Source organism: Bacillus rossius, chromosome 2 (genome assembly GCF_032445375.1).
Source record: "Bacillus rossius redtenbacheri isolate Brsri chromosome 2, Brsri_v3, whole genome shotgun sequence".
In the NCBI taxonomy this organism is placed as follows: domain Eukaryota; kingdom Metazoa; phylum Arthropoda; class Insecta; order Phasmatodea; family Bacillidae; genus Bacillus; species Bacillus rossius.
Genome location: NC_086331.1, coordinates 26,493,483 through 26,511,104, shown reverse-complemented (window position 1 = coordinate 26,511,104; position 17,622 = coordinate 26,493,483). Strand labels below are relative to the sequence as shown.

Here is a 17,622-nt window from a genome sequence, read left to right as displayed (position 1 = left end):
CGTACGGTTCTGTTGCAGTTCAACAGTAAAAACACGCTGGAACAGCAGGGCCAATGCTACTCGCTAGCGAAAGCGGGCAGCCAGTCGGCGGGAAGATTGTTATCTTGCCCACAGCATCGAAGCGTTAGTAGATGAATACTGGCGGTTCTGTTGCAGTTAAACATGCAACCCACGCTGGAACAGCACGGCCAAGGCTACTCGCTGGTGGAGGTACACCACAGCCAGTTGGCGCGCAGATTGTAATACTGCCCAATGTAATAAAGGTGTTAGTAGATGTATACTGATGGTTCTGTCACAGTTCAATATTCAGCAGAGGCGCGAGCCATTTAGCAAGCAGACTGTAAACCTGCCGTATCAAAAAGGTTAGTAGATGAATACTGGCGGTTCTGTCGCAGTTCAACATGCAGCGCACGCTGGAGCAGCACGGCCAAGGCTACTCGCTGGCGGAGGCGGGCAGCCAGGCGGCGGGCAGCTCGTCTCACCACAGCCACAGCAGCGCCGCCTCCGTCAGCTCCGGCGGCGGCATGGGCAGTCCCGGCTCGCCTGCCCTCCGCCACAAGGACGAAGAGCCTCCCACAGCCGGCCGCACCTCCGCTGAAGGTAGCTTCCCGCGGATGTCCCGCGATCCACAATTCTCACTTACATTCCACAACTAGTGCGTGTCATGTGATCACAGCTAAAGGAAAGGGCTTGTGTGTAATATAAGCTACATTAATACCATAAAATAAATAAATATGTTAATTTTCTCAGAAGCTAAATTTTTAGTTTGCAGTAGCGCGAATAAATGATCAGTCCTACAACTGAAAATGTTTTCTTACTTCAGGCAATGTAAGTCTTTCTGCACTGGAAGCTTAAATTTGAAGTTAACTTTGCCTTGTTTAAACTTAACTACCATAGAGTTAGATTTTTTACTAAATTAAAACCTTAAATCTTATCAAAAATAATACGATTCAGTATAATAACTACAAATCATAATATACAGGTTTTGTCACCTGAACTGAAAACTCGCCCGGCTGACTTGTTGCTCCAGCTTTACATCACGAACTGCCACAGTTGACGTACTTGGTCTGAGGTTCACTCCAGTCACTTCTTATAGGCGATATACCGTTTTCCTCTTAAAATACTTATCAGATTTCACAGTGTGTTAAGTCGTTGAATTTGTCTCATTCAGAGTGACAACGCAAGCAGCATGAGTTGTTATATTTCTATTTGAATAAACGAAGGTGGTATCGAAATCGCTATAGCTAATCTTGCGAAGCCAAGCAACTACAGATAGTTTGTGAGTTAATCTGGAATAAATTATATTATACGGGTATGGTTTTTTTTAGATTAAAAGTTTAGGCGACTAAAATGTGTATGAAAGTCTCCAAAATTTTAATAGCTTGTAGATAAAAAACTATTACTAAAAGAATACGCTTAGAACTTACAGATTTATTACTAATATAACATTTATATAGAATTAACTATAGTGTAACTATAGTATGACTCTTAAAATTTCTATTTAACTCATGAACTAACTGTAAGCATTTCAATTTTTTTAACTGAATCCATGTTTATTAGGCAATCATGTTACTGTTTGTAAAAAGAAAGGAAAAATTATGACAGTTCTGATTTTTAAAAAGTAATATCTAAAATAACCAATTATTTCTTCATAAACACTGCTTCTTTACTGAATAGGCGAAGTAAACTACGGAAAACATTTTTAAATGTATTAAAATCGGTCATTTTTATCACTTTGACATTCTACAAAGATTATTAAAAGTCCACGTTTGATTCATTACACGTTTTCTAATGCCATTTTGAGTATTATGGGTTTCCTCAATAATGCTGGAGTATTCATACATTAAATTACACAGGAATACCAAAATTTTGGGCTTGAATGTTAAATTTGTGTGTTCAATGTAAACATGGTACAAACTGCTTGAGAACTGCTTAAAAAGGATCCTGGCACATTTACTCGGCTTTGCCTCTATTTACAATAAGTCATACCAATGTCAAACGTATATATGCAACTCTCACTTTGTTATTAGTTATCTTCTATGATTTTCACTTTCTCCAAATACAGTGAGCTGGCACATGACAGAATAACCCATTTCTGCACGCATTTGCATTTCAGAAGCCCAGTAATTAGATATTACTACATCCGAGTTCACTGTTTGCTCTTCGGGAGCCTTCTTTTCCTCGTCCATAACCCACCGCTTTCGTAGGTGAGTAAAAACAATGAAAACAAGATGATAAGATTTTCTGGATTAAAAAAAGTATAGCTTGGTAATTGGTCTAATTCTGCCCTACAGATTTTCAAGACGGAATGAGTATTATCTGCTTCCTTGCATAACTGCTTCTCATTTTCTAGTCTCAGCCCATTGCCATCTACAAACTTGGTAAGTACCGTATCGCACGTAATGTTTTTGAGCTACACTGTACAAATATTTTATCTGAAACAAAATGCTAAGTGTGTCGATGTCCAAACTGTACGCTGCAAGTGCGACAAGCATGCGTGCTGCGGACCACGAAGACAATTTTGACAATCGTGCTGGGAGATCTTCCTCTTAGGCTTTCTGTGCAGCTCTTAAGTCAAGAATGTACAACAAAATAGCATGTATGAATACTTTCATGTTATACACAACTTGTTTAATAGCACTTGTCTTGTGCTCAGTAAGTGCAAATATGTTTTTTTTTATGGTGTACCTGCTTGAATAACGACTGAAGTACCTGCTTGAAGAGGCATAACTATAATACCTGCCAACAACTATTGCTTCTTGGCATCACTGCAAGACCTACCTGAGTTGTCAGGCGATATCTGCAATAATTCCTGTCATAGGCTTAATCTAACTGTCATGAAACTCTAGCAAGTGGAGGCCTGCCTTATCAAGAAGGCATGTTTAAGGCGTTAGCGATATTGCGGAGTAACTTAAAAAAAATTACGTTGTTAAAAGTTTCAGCTGTGGCATTTAATGAAAAAAGTTCAAGAGGAAGACTTAACTTTTGCTCTGTTGAATCTAGTTATATCTTACATTGTGGGTACAATGTACTAAACCCTTCACAGCGAAGGCAGAGACAAAAAAGAAATCCAAATAATAGAATAATAATTTTTATATAAAAATTTCTAACTGTAAATATAAATACAATGTCATTGAACTACCAGTTTTGTCTTATATATATTTGTTTGCATCTATGACAGACAACAAGATGGAGTGATAAGTTGAAGATGAAAATGATCCTAACCAGATTAATAAAATTAGCTTACTTTTTATTGAATCTACAGGCGACACTACTTGTGAGAAAAAAATATAAATTTACGAAAAGATTTGGTTATTCGTTTGGAAAAAAAAACTCTTTCAGGCATAAATATCATGGGAGTTTCTTAAAATTTTTCTCTAAACAAAAAAAGTACAATGTCGTGTAGCTAATTTGGAAGAGAGATGTATGACCACAGAAAGTGTTGATTTACTTCGTCTCACATTATAAACATATTCTTTGAACATTTGCTCAATTAAGAATTTTGGAACACTAAAGTTATTTGATCTATTTAATGAACATGTATAAAATATATGTTTTACACATTTCTTTGACCATCGATTGAAGTCAAGACTCATGGAAGGACAGAATTTAGAGCAACACAGAATATATTGTGACTTACATGGCAGGTATACGCTGATGTGCTACGGTCAAGGAAGTGTCAGTTCTGAACTTCGAAGTTGCCATTACAAATATATAATTCTTATCATTGTACACTGTGGTTTCGTAACTGTATGGTGATTATAGATAGATACATGGCAAGCAAATCTCCAATTTTTTTTACAAATTCATAGCAAATAAGATTTGTAAACTGAGTAAATTTATTGAGAAAATTATTGGGTCTGTAGGTGCTGCAGAAAACTATATGTGGTACATAATATAAATATTTATAATCAACAGTGGATAATAAATTGTTGTAATGTAATTATTTTTTGTATTTACAAAAGTATTTTATTTTTGTGTGTTTATGCAAAGCCACATAAAACAATTTTTTTATATTTAAACAAATATTATTAAAACCAATTGCTGACATTGGAATATAAGTAAATTAATTTTGGTAGTGAAGAATGACGTTTGCCTTCTGTGCCCAAAAATTATTTTATTAACACAAGTCTACTTACTGCCTCACTACAGAAGATAAATAATGATTCAAAGCCAATCGGTGGAATATTGAATTTATTTATTATAGGTCTAATAATGCGGTCATGTTCTTTTACATCTTAAAATGAGAACTCGATAATCGTATAACGTGGGAGTTGCTAAATATATATGTATTTATTAATTTATTTAAAAATCCCTGAAAATATATCTTAAAAATTTACTCAAATTTAGCTGAGCAGAAATTTGCCTTTTCGTGTTTTTAATTCAAGAGTTTGACATTAAACACAATTTTAACAGATTTTTGTCTGCTTACAACAGTCGCCAACTGAGAAGGCATATTTCTGTACGAGTAACGTTGATTCGTTGAACAAGCAAGTGGGACTGAAACTACCTTCTTCTACAGACCTTCTTTTACAGACTACTATAACAACAAAGAAGATTTCACCCAAGCTAATCTTGACAATGCTAGACGAACTCTTCACATTGGCAACTGAAGACTACAAGCGTTCCTACGAATACATTCAAACATGTCTGACATAATTAATCAAACACGTAAAATAAATACTCATCCAATGCAAAGTCATACGAAAATGTAAATTCGACACCACACGAAATTCAACGAAGTATGAAATGTTATGACAAAAAATATGATTGAATATACCATGGAGCAGGGGAGAATGTTGAACTGCATAAACTGTTGCTGGTTTTTTTCTAACGCCGTTACCCACGATAAGTAAAGCCTCTTTAATACAGCGATTTTGCCGGATTATCGAATGAATATATAGATTAAACGGGAATATCAAATAAAAAATAATATACAGTGCAATTATATCTAAAAGAAATATAATAAGCTATGGAAAGGGAATAAAAAGATAGTTGATTTGTGGAAGAAATCTCTGATTCCAGGTTGCTTCTGTGTTTCGGAACTCCCGAACCCAACCGAAAAAATTATGAACACGAGGGGTTCGTTCGGGGCCGGATTACAGAATGCGCCGAACCGAGGAATGGTGGTTCAAGAAGCACTGACTGCACATTTCTGGAAAAAAGATGTGCTATTTATTTGCAATTATGTAACAGCATGTGTTTGTACCTATCACTAAGTCATGTGGACAGGGTTCGAGGCCGAACAGAAATTTAACGACCAGATTATGGTCATTGACTTTCAGGATGAAAGTTTGAATGCAGCACCTGCACTTAGATTTAATATAACTGCTGTCACTAATCCTCAACTATTGCCACTGGGTTAGAAAGTAAAACATCTCAAAGTTTTCGAAAACGAAGAACTACATAAATTATTTTCCTCACTGAATTAAAAAAAAAAATTGGATAATTAGCTTTTTTAAAATTCACTATACCATTCAGGTTGAGAAGCTGCATAGTCAAAGTACTTTATTGCTTGAACAAAAACTAGTTTCCCCCGGGATTAGACAATACTTATGAGAAAATTCATTTTATTAGTCAATCTTACAACTTCCAGATTGATGGCTGGAAAGTGATGTAACAGATAAAAATAATAGCAACATAAGAATCTTGAATTTGAGCCCGAAATTTAGGATGGCAAAGTAAGTATTGAAAAATATACCGTCCTTCGAACCGACATTCGTACGGATACATTTACCTAGACTGCAATCTTCGTATCCTACTACATACACCATCTAAGCCACAAACCGCTATGAAGAAATTATTTTGCTACAAAACTAATAAAATAGGTATCTGACACCTCGCTATTTATATATTCACTTAACTTCATTCTTACACACACACACGTGGAATACACATCTGTTATACGTAACTACTTTCCCACATAAATATATTTAAATATCTGTAAAACAGTTTCATTTACTTTATTTATTATTCATACCAAATTTTAAGTCTGCCTAAAAAATTTAAACTTTATTGTTTTAAAGATAATAACTGACATTCATACACATCTACCTACATGGTTTCTACATTATTACATCCATAAAAATCTATATAAATAATTAAATAACCGCACACCTAACTAGTAATCTTGCAGTTTTCCAATTTTTCTCACATATCTTTTACTAACCTACGTGCTCATCCTTAAATACACTTGCATATATGCATACTACGCACATCGGATGTAAATAAATTCGTGTTACATAATGTAACAAAGAATTCTTCTCAAATTAATGAAAATTGAAATATTTTTGACCTAATGGCTTGATTTACAAACGAATAAAAATCTAACATTTAATTTTAAAAGAAGAAATAATTAATGTAGTGTGAAAATAGGATAACTTTTTTGTTTTTGTACACGCCGAAATAAAGGTTTCTTTGTCTAAATAATGTATGTTTGTATACCTACATCGAAACAAATATATACAGTTGGTTCAAACAAATATAATGCAGTAAGAAAGATTTAGTTGACCCAAAAATGTTTTCGTCAACTCAAATGGAGATGTTGTGAAGTGTACAAAATATTTTGTTACAAGTAAAATTTGGCAAGGCTAACAAAATATTTCGTTACATCAAACAAATATTTGTTTCGCAGTGTACAAACAATTATTTGTTTGAATTCAACACATCTTTTTTCTCTGTGCAAATTCTGATTTGAGGATAAATTACAAAAATAAATAAAACGTCAGCGATAGTAATTTTGTACAATAATAATTTGACACTCATTATTTTAGAATAGACTTGGTTTATACTGCAATCTAAATTTAGAACATACCGTCAAAAGCGGGGTCATCAAAGACGGTAACACGCAATACAGAACAGGCCTACAGGGGAATGACTCGATCATGGCAATAGTAAGGAACCATCAACAATCCCAGAATTTGCCTGGAGTGATTAAAAAAGCCATGGAAATTGAAATCAGAATGGTTGGATCGATATTCGAACCAAGGTCCCCAATAATGCGAGTTCAGTGTGTTACCACTACGCAACTTTGCTCCGTCCAAATTTGCATGACATTTACTATCTTCATCCCGTGAAATACAATTTAGGAACTTGAACTTAATGTCTGCATCTCACATATATTATCTATTATTTATACAAAATACCGCTTCAAAACTCGATTTACAAGGACGCATGACCCTCTTATGGACCACTCTATGACATATATCATGCTTACTCACCAACAGTTAAACCTACACAATCATTACTTTTGTAATTAATTATTGGTACAACCACCAGCCATTTACATAGTTTACCTGCATCCTAACATACCATCAAACAACTACTGAAACATCTACCTTAGTGCTAAAATGCATAACTAGCATTCCGATGTTTCCATCTTGTCTATTAATAACGAAATATAAAGTACTGCTGGCTAAAAATTTACAATTTCCTGCATATCATCCCATATGTTTAAAACGTGCACATTGGTTTACAGTATTTGCCAGGCATTTCTTTCCCTGTCCTTGATTGAGACGAGTCCAAGGAAGAAGTGGTGGAATATGTACCGAGAAATGTACATTCATGTCTCCGGGATTCACGTAACTACACATCAAGAATATTTTGGACACCACTAATACTTATCTCAGGCTATGAACTATAAAATAAACATACAGTTTTCTAAAGAGTAACAGCATTGCCATTATAACAACATTCTACTACATACAGAGTAAACTATGTCCAGATAAGAGTTAACAGATGTATCAACTAAGAAGAAACTGTAAGAGTTTACGAGTTGTTGGCCGCTCTAAGACAGGAGAGTGCTGAAAGTGGCTTGCTTAGCGATAGCCGGACTTGTTGACATGAAAATCAATGAACTACTAGGATCTTCGTCACAGTGGTAAGGAAAGTGTATTACGACTTGAGTACTTGAATGCTATCTATAAAAAAAATCACTCCCTCCATGTAATAATGCCAAGTGTGGAGCTCTTTGTGGATGGATAAAGTTCAATATCGTTATTGAACAAGCACTACCAATGCCAGGTTTATAATTAGATTCTTATCGTGAAGAAGAAGAAGAGGTTAGTTTGTATATTGAACTGTTTGTTATTTCAACATTATTGTGATTAATGTTTTGTTGCATGAATTGTATGTTTTTATTTTAATATAACGCAGTAAATAAATTGAAATAATATTAATTATGCTTTTTAAATGAAAAAAATTCCTCCATCCTGTTAGAAACATGACTACACTCTATCAAAGACAGTTTATACATTCAAGAACGTTTCTTAAGAGGTAGGAATGAATAAACGGTAAGTGAGAGTGAAGAAGCATGCAGTCTACCTAAAAACAAACTTAAATGTCAAACAGTGAAACGTTTACAATGTGTACAAACTTTAAAGTGTCGGTGTATATGCTGAAATAATTGCACGTAAAATTGAGAAAGCGTTGAGTTAATAAAGGGAAGAAGGGGGATGGCAATGATGCGACAAATAAAAAAAAAGAGACGCGACAAATAAAAAGAGTAATGCGACGAGTAAAGAAATGAAAACCTCAACCAGTGTGCGACAGATAGCTGCCACAACCAGTGAATCACAGGGCGAGTAGCGGTGTAGTAACTAGTACTTCAGTGCAAGTGGTGGGTAAGTGAACCGCAATCAGTCTCATTAGTGAGATAACCAGGAGGAATTTTAGATTGTTGTCTTTTAGAACGGATTATCAGAAGTATATTTACTCTTCATGGATGAATTAATCAAGGAAGGCTTTTTCGTATAGGCCTTCATCATAGTCTGTTTAAAAATTTGGATATATAATGCACTTTGGAGCACAGCATATCACTCAGGATGAACTGAATAGTGCATTTGAAATATGTATAATAATGCCTGAATAACTATACTAACGATGAAGAATAATACTTCCATGACAATTGATTCAAAAATTTAGACCAACAGTGTACTGGCGGCAGTGAATGTTTTTGGCATAGGCATCACGTAAGTCTTTCTTTGTTAAAACAAAAGTAAGATTTTTCGGGTTAATGATAAGCTTGCAAAAAGATAGCCAAGAGACTTATCATCATTGTAAAAAATTGACAGCTGGTGAGCAAATGAACCATAATAAACAATTTGTAAAAATTGACCTTGCGAAGAAAATTTAAATTTTCCTACAAATGACACTGCTGTATTCCTAGGTACATTTCATGTAAAAATAATATGATAATTGTAAATGGAAGAATATATGACATTCTTTAAAAGAATGTCAACTAAGGGGCAATATTATATTGAACACACCAGGCTAGCTATATTATGTCCTTTACCTACAATAATCACACTATGTGCCAAAGGAAAAAAATATATACAAAACCAAAATGATGTTATTGAATATACTTGACCTCAGATTTGAACATGTGTACATAACAAACATAGAGGATGAATATAATTTATGGTCTGCTGTATTTTTTATTAATACAAAGAATGCTGCAAGCAAGGAAGTTAGTAGTAACACCACATCAAGATTCTGCATCATTGCTCAAATGATAGGTTGATTACATTCTGTTTAAGGTTATGAATGAATTTTAATAAATTTTTTGCATTGAACAGTTCAGCTCAATTCCTTTTTTGAATAAACCAACAAAGAGTTGGGGTTCATACACACTTTCTCAGTAAAACTGAAAGCTTGCCAGTTAAAACAGTTTATTTATCTGAGAGAATTATATATGCTATAAAATGATTTGTAATTGTAGTTTGTAAGTACACCATCCACAATACACTTAGCGTATTGAATATCTCTCTACTGGAGACAATTAAAGAATAATTGTTAATGAAAAAAATTATGCTGTATACTGTCTACAGGAGATAGTAAAATTATTTTTTTTATTAATTTTGAGTATTATCATTTACCACCTGACATTGTGTATCAAAAGATAAAATAATTATTCATGAAACAGCCTTCAGATGTTTAACTGAAATGTTTTACGAAATGGTGACTCATTCTTGAGGAAGAAGAAAGTTGTAAACATGGGTGAGTCATCAGTCATTCGATGGTTTGCTTGAGTTTGTGCAAGTTACTTATAGTTTAATAAGTTTTGGACGATTTAATGCATATTCTCTTGGCTATAGTTTTGGTCGTCCAAAGCCTGATGAGCTACGCTGGTTATTCACCTTGGATATGAAGAGATAAAAAGCGAAGGTGAAATTTACTATGTGAAGAAAGTTATGCCGCAATTTATTATATTTATTTGGCGACTGAAAATTCCTATGTCGGTAGAATTCCTGAACGAGTTAAATATTTGTGAGAGAACTGTCAGGCCTATTGGTAAGAGTATGCAAAATGTCTCAATTTTATGTTCATGAATATAATTGCTACCTGCTTCAAACTAGCTCCAAGAAAGAATTACTATGCAAAGAAATTTATATTATTGTATAATACGCAGCCAGAAGATCACATTAGATATGACCGTCTTTAAGAAAATGTACACAGTGAGAGAGTGTTTACCAGTTCACTGACAAGACTCAAAAGCATAGTTTTCTGAAACTGTAGGGTTATTACTGATTGACATAGGACGAGGGTTCACAAAGTTGATTAACAAAAACATTTTTTGACTGAAACAAAAAATTAAATATTATTAGTATGAATATAATTTTCGAATACACAAGAAAACCTGAAAATGTCTCTTTTTCATCTACACGGGATTTCGTAGCAATTAATGGGCACTGATGCAAGTATGAAATCCTTATTGCTATGCTTTCAATTTGTCAGCTATATTAGTTGCAAATAAATTTGGAAAATGTTAAAGCAATTTCGTACGTCCTCAACTTCATTGATATCTGTTATTATTTACAGATGATCAATCATTCAGCATTGTATTTTTTTTTTACCAAAGTTTGAGAATATTGAAATTATAATATCTTAGCAGAACAATAGATTCATAAGCGTTACTTCAAAATACACAAACTCCAACTTTTTCCTAGAAACAACTAATAAACGACAATCTTTTCAACAATTTTATAGCCAGGAAGAGAAGAATTATGAGGGGATATTATTTAGATTTTAACAGTTAGCATACATAGATAAATTGACTGGATGGACGAGAAAATTAGGTACTATCAATTGAACGATACTGGTAAGTAAACAATTTTAAGTAGAAGGAAGATGATTGTTGATTAAAACAGAAATAACTTACTAAGTGCTTCAGTAGAAGCTAAGAGGAAAAGTGTTGTCCTTTACCCTAAGTAATAGTGCCGTGCCATTTACAAAAAAAAAAAAACTGTAGGGTGTTGATGGGGAATAGACCAAACTTCAACTCGCACCTTCAAAGACAAAGGAGATCGGGCCTACCCAACGTTAAACGGAACGGAAATGCGTGCTTTTGGATCACTGAGCTTCACCCAAAGGGTTACAAAGACGGCAGTCCACTTGATATAAGTGCTGTTGGGTGGGAGCTGGGATGAAAACAATCAACCTTGCCTTGCGAAATGAGCAAAGAAGCTTGCCGTTCACTGACATAGAGGAAACATGAGGAATGAGTATTATTGACTTCTGCACGTGTCCCCAGCATTAGCACACGAGTTGCAGACATACCAAACTGTCAGAATAATGAGTTTTGAATGGCACCACTTTGAAGTCAAGGGAGGTTATTTAACGTTGAAGGCACATTGGAAGCTCAGAAATTCCAAATATTATTTCCCTGTGGTTATAATTATACAATTTTGAACTGAGTGAAAATTTTAAGTCACGTTTTTTGTTGAGCACAAGAAATTTTTATGAATATGATTTGAAGTTCTTAAATTAAAGGCCAGTGAACATAAGAAGCGGCATGGAATAAACCCCATCGTTGATCTTGTTCTCTCATTTCCACCCTGATGGCAATCTTGTACGATGACTGGCGTGATGCAGAGTAACAAAGTCACCTACTGGTCGATAGATTGAAGATGCTGCAAGCAGTTCAAGTATTGACCGGAGAAGAAAAAAAAAACATCAGAAACATGAGCGTTCTATGATCTTAAATCTGCTTGTTTACAATTTACTATACTTCAAGTACATATCATTTCAAGTTGATGTAGCCTACTTCCCATGCTCAGTGGAATTTTTTGTTACGTTCGGTTTTCCTTTGTAACCATAGATCACGAAAATTAAGATCCCATTGCCAGATAACATTCAGATTTGCACCAGAATTAGCTTGAAACTGAGATAGTAAAATATTTTAATAAATTCATTTATATATCAAACATCTGCTATCGATCTAACAACGCCTCAAAATATAATCGAATAAGTTTTTGTATTGCAAAAAACTGCAATAGCTGGCGTTATTGCACAGCTATAAGGCAGGAGATAATTTTATGCTTTACATGTTTTTTCTATTACTTATTTCTTTTAATATGGAATATTAAACTAAGTCAAACATGTGTCAATTAAATCTATCACAGCGGCACAGCAGCTTTTTTTATCATGTAGGGACTAGAAAAATTCGCGGTTTCAATGGCCTCTAGGATAGACTCCTCGATCTTGCAAATGCTACATGCTCATTGGCTAATGACTTGTGAGTCCTGTCAACTCGGAAGCTTCGAAGTCAATACTTCTTGGTTGAAAATTTCATTGGCTCAAAGGTCCTTCAGATAAACTGTGAGCCAATGAAGGTACCTGTTATTGGAATCTAGCATAACGCGAAATGCTTCCGTGAATTTTTCCGGTCTCTTATCATAAGAACAGCATGTATATAGATAGTATTTTTGAAAATGTTATTGAGGTTTAAGTTAGTTTAAAGAATTGCTATTTAATGGTTAACTAGAATCAAAGTGAGACAATAATATCGACAGTTCAAAGTTTAATTTTTTCAGCATACATAAATCCATAAAGATTAAAATAATTTCATGTTTGTTATAAACTAAATTTATTAATTTTTCATGTAATTTATGAAAGATAAAGTCATTTGTAATGTGATCTAGCATGTTCTAACAATAGCTGAAATGAAATGCAAATGTTATGTCCCCGGACGATGGCGTGCCGTACAGGTGGCGCTGGCGTGGCCGACGACGACGACGACGACGACGGAGGCAGCTCGGCCGGCAGCCGCGCGCAGTACGTGTCGGCGAACTGCGTCGTGTTCACGCACTACTCCGGCGACGTGGCGGCCGTCGTGGACGAGCACTTCAACCGCGCGCTCTCCTACTCCGAGAGCAAGGGCTCCGGCGAGCCGAACACGCACGGCAAAGGTCAGTGTCCGCGTCTTCCCCGCCCTGCATGCTTTGCTGACGAGGAACAAAGGAAGCTCTAAGCAGCAGCGCCCAGCACGTGTCGGCGAACTGCGTCGTGTTCACGCACTACTCCGGCGACGTGGCGGCCGTCGTGGACGAGCACTTCAACCGCGCGCTCTCCTACTCCGAGAGCAAGGGCTCCGGCGAGCCGAACACGCACGGCAAAGGTTAGTGTCCGCGTCTTCCCCTTCCTGCATGCTTTGCTGACGAGGAACAAAGGAAGCTCTAAGCAGCAGCGCCCAGCACGTGTCGGCGAACTGCGTCGTGTTCACGCACTACTCCGGCGACGTGGCGGCCGTCGTGGACGAGCACTTCAACCGCGCGCTCTCCTACTCCGAGAGCAAGGGCTCCGGCGAGCCGAACACGCACGGCAAAGGTTAGTGTCCGCGTCTTCCCCTTCCTGCATGCTTTGCTGACGAGGAACAAAGGAAGCTCTAAGCAGCAGCGCCCAGCACGTGTCGGCGAACTGCGTCGTGTTCACGCACTACTCCGGCGACGTGGCGGCCGTCGTGGACGAGCACTTCAACCGCCCGCTCTCCTACTCCGAGAGCAAGGGCTCCGGCGAGCCGAACACGCACGGCAAAGGTTAGTGTCCGCGTCTTCCCCTTCCTGCATGCTTTGCTGACGAGGAACAAAGGAAGCTCTAAGCAGCAGCGCCCAGCACGTGTCGGCGAACTGCGTCGTGTTCACGCACTACTCCGGCGACGTGGCGGCCGTCGTGGACGAGCACTTCAACCGCCCGCTCTCCTACTCCGAGAGCAAGGGCTCCGGCGAGCCGAACACTCACGGCAAAGGTCAGTGTCCGCGTCTTCCCCGCCCTGCATGCTTTGCTGACGAGGAACAAAGGAAGCTCTAAGCAGCAGCGCCCAGCACGTGTCGGCGAACTGCGTCGTGTTCACGCACTACTCCGGCGACGTGGCGGCCGTCGTGGACGAGCACTTCAACCGCCCGCTCTCCTACTCCGAGAGCAAGGGCTCCGGCGAGCCGAACACGCACGGCAAAGGTCAGTGTCCGCGTCTTCCCCGCCCTGCATGCTTTGCTGACGAGGAACAAAGGAAGCTCTAAGCAGCAGCGCCCAGCACATGTCGGCGAACTGCGTCGTGTTCACGCACTACTCCGGCGACGTGGCGGCCGTCGTGGACGAGCACTTCAACCGCCCGCTCTCCTACTCCGAGAGCAAGGGCTCCGGCGAGCCGAACACTCACGGCAAAGGTCAGTGTCCGCGTCTTCCCCGCCCTGCATGCTTTGCTGACGAGGAACAAAGGAAGCTCTAAGCAGCAGCGCCCAGCACGTGTCGGCGAACTGCGTCGTGTTCACGCACTACTCCGGCGACGTGGCGGCCGTCGTGGACGAGCACTTCAACCGCCCGCTCTCCTACTCCGAGAGCAAGGGCTCCGGCGAGCCGAACACGCACGGCAAAGGTCAGTGTCCGCGTCTTCCCCGCCCTGCATGCTTTGCTGACGAGGAACAAAGGAAGCTCTAAGCAGCAGCGCCCAGCACGTGTCGGCGAACTGCGTCGTGTTCACGCACTACTCCGGCGACGTGGCGGCCGTCGTGGACGAGCACTTCAACCGCCCGCTCTCCTACTCCGAGAGCAAGGGCTCCGGCGAGCCGAACACGCACGGCAAAGGTCAAAGTCCGCGTCTTCCCCGCCCTGCATGCTTTGCTGACAAGAAACAGCAGCGCCCAGCACTTGTCGGCGAACTGCATCGGACACAGCGGGACCTGAGTGCGCCCACTGGGCGACACGCGTGGTCCGTGCTGTCGGCTGGCTCCACGCGGACTCAGGCAAACACACCGTTTGTAAAGGTTTTTTTTTTTACAATTACTTGATGGTTTCACAAAGAAACACTGTCCAAAGTGCACTCATTATCACGAGAGTCGATCAAACACAAGAACCGCTATACACAGATAACCTAATCACCCCTTTTTCACCAACTATATCTCACTCGTCAGCAACGCAAACTCAAGATCGTATTAGCAAGCTAGCTATGCAAGAATGTGTCTGAATTCACCTGACCAATTTCGGCTGCAAGTTCATCATGACAAAATAAGTTCAAAACATCTATGAGTCTAATGGTCAGAAGTGCTTCCAAAGGCATACGTCTTCGTGAATAATAGAGAAAGTTTTAAGGTAGAACACTGAGGGTCTTGATTATGTTTAAATGAGCGACCGTTTGTGACTTTTTACAATTATGAAGGGAATATCTGTTGGAAATATTTGTGGCAAAACAAAAAAATAAATGCTATGTAGGTATGAAGTTAAAATTTAATAACAGTCCATAAATAAAAGTAATTAGGAAAAAACTGTAAAAAAAATATCACTAGGCGTGTGAAACAGAGCCTCAAGTTTCAGCACGACGGCACACGACACCTTGTTCCCATAATCACGAGTAGCGTGCACCCGCGCTGCGCCGATGCCCGTCAGTCTTTGCGGCCCGTCACGCATTCCCGACTCCACCACCACTGACGTCACTCCGCGCAGCCCGCTCGCCATAGAGCGCGTCCCGGCTAGAACCTACCTCGTCCGCAAACTCTCTGTCCGAGAGCCACAGCAGTCCCAGAGTCCGGCCATTTGATTCAAACGGGCAAGCTGAATAAATACGACTAATGTATAGAGACCTGCAAAATTCGCGGGTTCAATGGCCTCCAGGATAGACTCTACTACACCCTACACACGCGGGCAAATGCCACCTGTTCATTGGCTGCTGACTTGTGAGTCGTCTCGACTGAGTGTCTGTGATTCGACACTTCTTTGAGCGAGGGTCTCTAATTGTCCCTCATTAATCCAGATTAACAGTGAGCCAATGGTAGAAGCAGCGCTAAGGTATAGGGGAGACCGGGGCAAGTTGACGATGTTAAGCTTTGAAATGGCCTTTAACAGATAAATAAGTTTATATAATATCTAATTTGGTACCAATACGAAGTACATACTAATTTCTACCTAAATATGTAAAAAGGTTGTATTACTTTGCGTAGTTCCGAAGTTATTGACAAGAAACCAATTAGTTAGCACATTCGTCATCTTGCCCCAGGAGTGGGGTAAGTTGACGAACCTATTGGGGTAAGATGACGAAACCAAAATATATATATTTATGGACAAAGTAAACAATAGTTTTATAGATATCCTACACTAAACAACGTGCAGGATGTAAAGAAGATATATTGTAACATATTTGAACGACTTTGATATAATTCCTTGACTTCATAATTGGAAAAGTTTTCGTGCCACCACTCAGAACATGTGGAATACTGAATCCAGTCTTCATTTGGAAGTTCCACGTAAACTTCTTCACATGCAGAGCAAGAAACGCTATTTAGGCTTTATGGTTTTGCTACAGAATGATCAGAGCTTTGTTTTTCAGTTTTCTTAGTTTTTCTTTCATTTTTCTTCTCTTCATTCTGCTTCTTCTATCTATCTCTTCGTCACTCCAACGCCTCCTTTCCGTTTTCCGCTTATAATATGCCTAGGCATCTACAAAAAAATCAAACAAAATTGTTACTATTAACACAGGAACTATTTATAATATTTTATAATTTCATTATTATTTTTATTTTACTTAAATGTTCGTCATATCTGTACATCATTGGTTTAAATAACACATATAATACGAAATAATGCTCACACTGTCATTACGTATGGCAAGTTGACGATTGCAGGGGCAAGATGACGAATTCGTCATCTTGCCCCCGTCAACTTGCCCCAGCAGCCGTATTTTTGCTTTACCAAAATCACGAACAACATTAACAAATTTTCTTCAACAATCTATACACTAAAATACTCCCAAAAGTCAGCATTTCATTTTACATATATAAACATTTCAAACAAATGGACTCTTTTCTCGTAATAGCTTAACATACGTACCTTCAATATTACAACAATGGCTCACGAAACAGACTGCCTCTCAAAACTGCCACATTCAAACTGACTGGAAAATTCCGCTGCACCTGCCTAGTAGGTGCAGATGGTGACACACAAGGTCACAGGTGCGCCAACCGTCTATCTGTGTTTCTGGATTAGTTACATACGATTTGTCATCTTACCCCGTTCGCCAACTTACCCCGGTCTCCCCTAATTATTTGAATTGTAGCATATCACGAAATGAATCCGCGAATTTTGCAGGTCTCTACGTAATTTACAATAATATCAAGACTTAATTTATCTTAAATACCATACACAGGTGTAAACTATAAATAAACCGTAATTACAGCTTTCAAAATTTGAGAAAAGTTACATGACACTGAATTAGAATTGGTGTTCACTTAATCGTGTACAAGGAAGAGGTCCGTGTGCACTGAGCTTATGAAACAAAACCATCGAACTCTTAAGGCGTGTTTTAGTTGTTTTCCTCATAAAACAGGGTCAACTAGCTGAGATTCAGTCGCGAACACT

At 38.5% G+C, this 17,622-nt stretch overlaps 1 protein-coding gene across 1 annotated transcript in view; it reads left to right on the top strand.

Annotated features, from left to right (window-relative positions):
- Window positions 1-521: 521 nt before the first annotated feature.
- The window catches only part of LOC134529924 (protein vestigial), a 168,893-nt gene continuing 151,792 nt past the window's right edge, over window positions 522-17,622 (top strand). Inside the window, exons 1-2 of the mRNA XM_063364479.1 lie at window positions 522-600; window positions 12,987-13,187. Coding sequence (XP_063220549.1) covers window positions 525-600; window positions 12,987-13,187 — 277 coding nt within the window. The 5' untranslated portion in view covers window positions 522-524. The remainder of the gene's footprint in view (window positions 601-12,986; window positions 13,188-17,622) is intronic.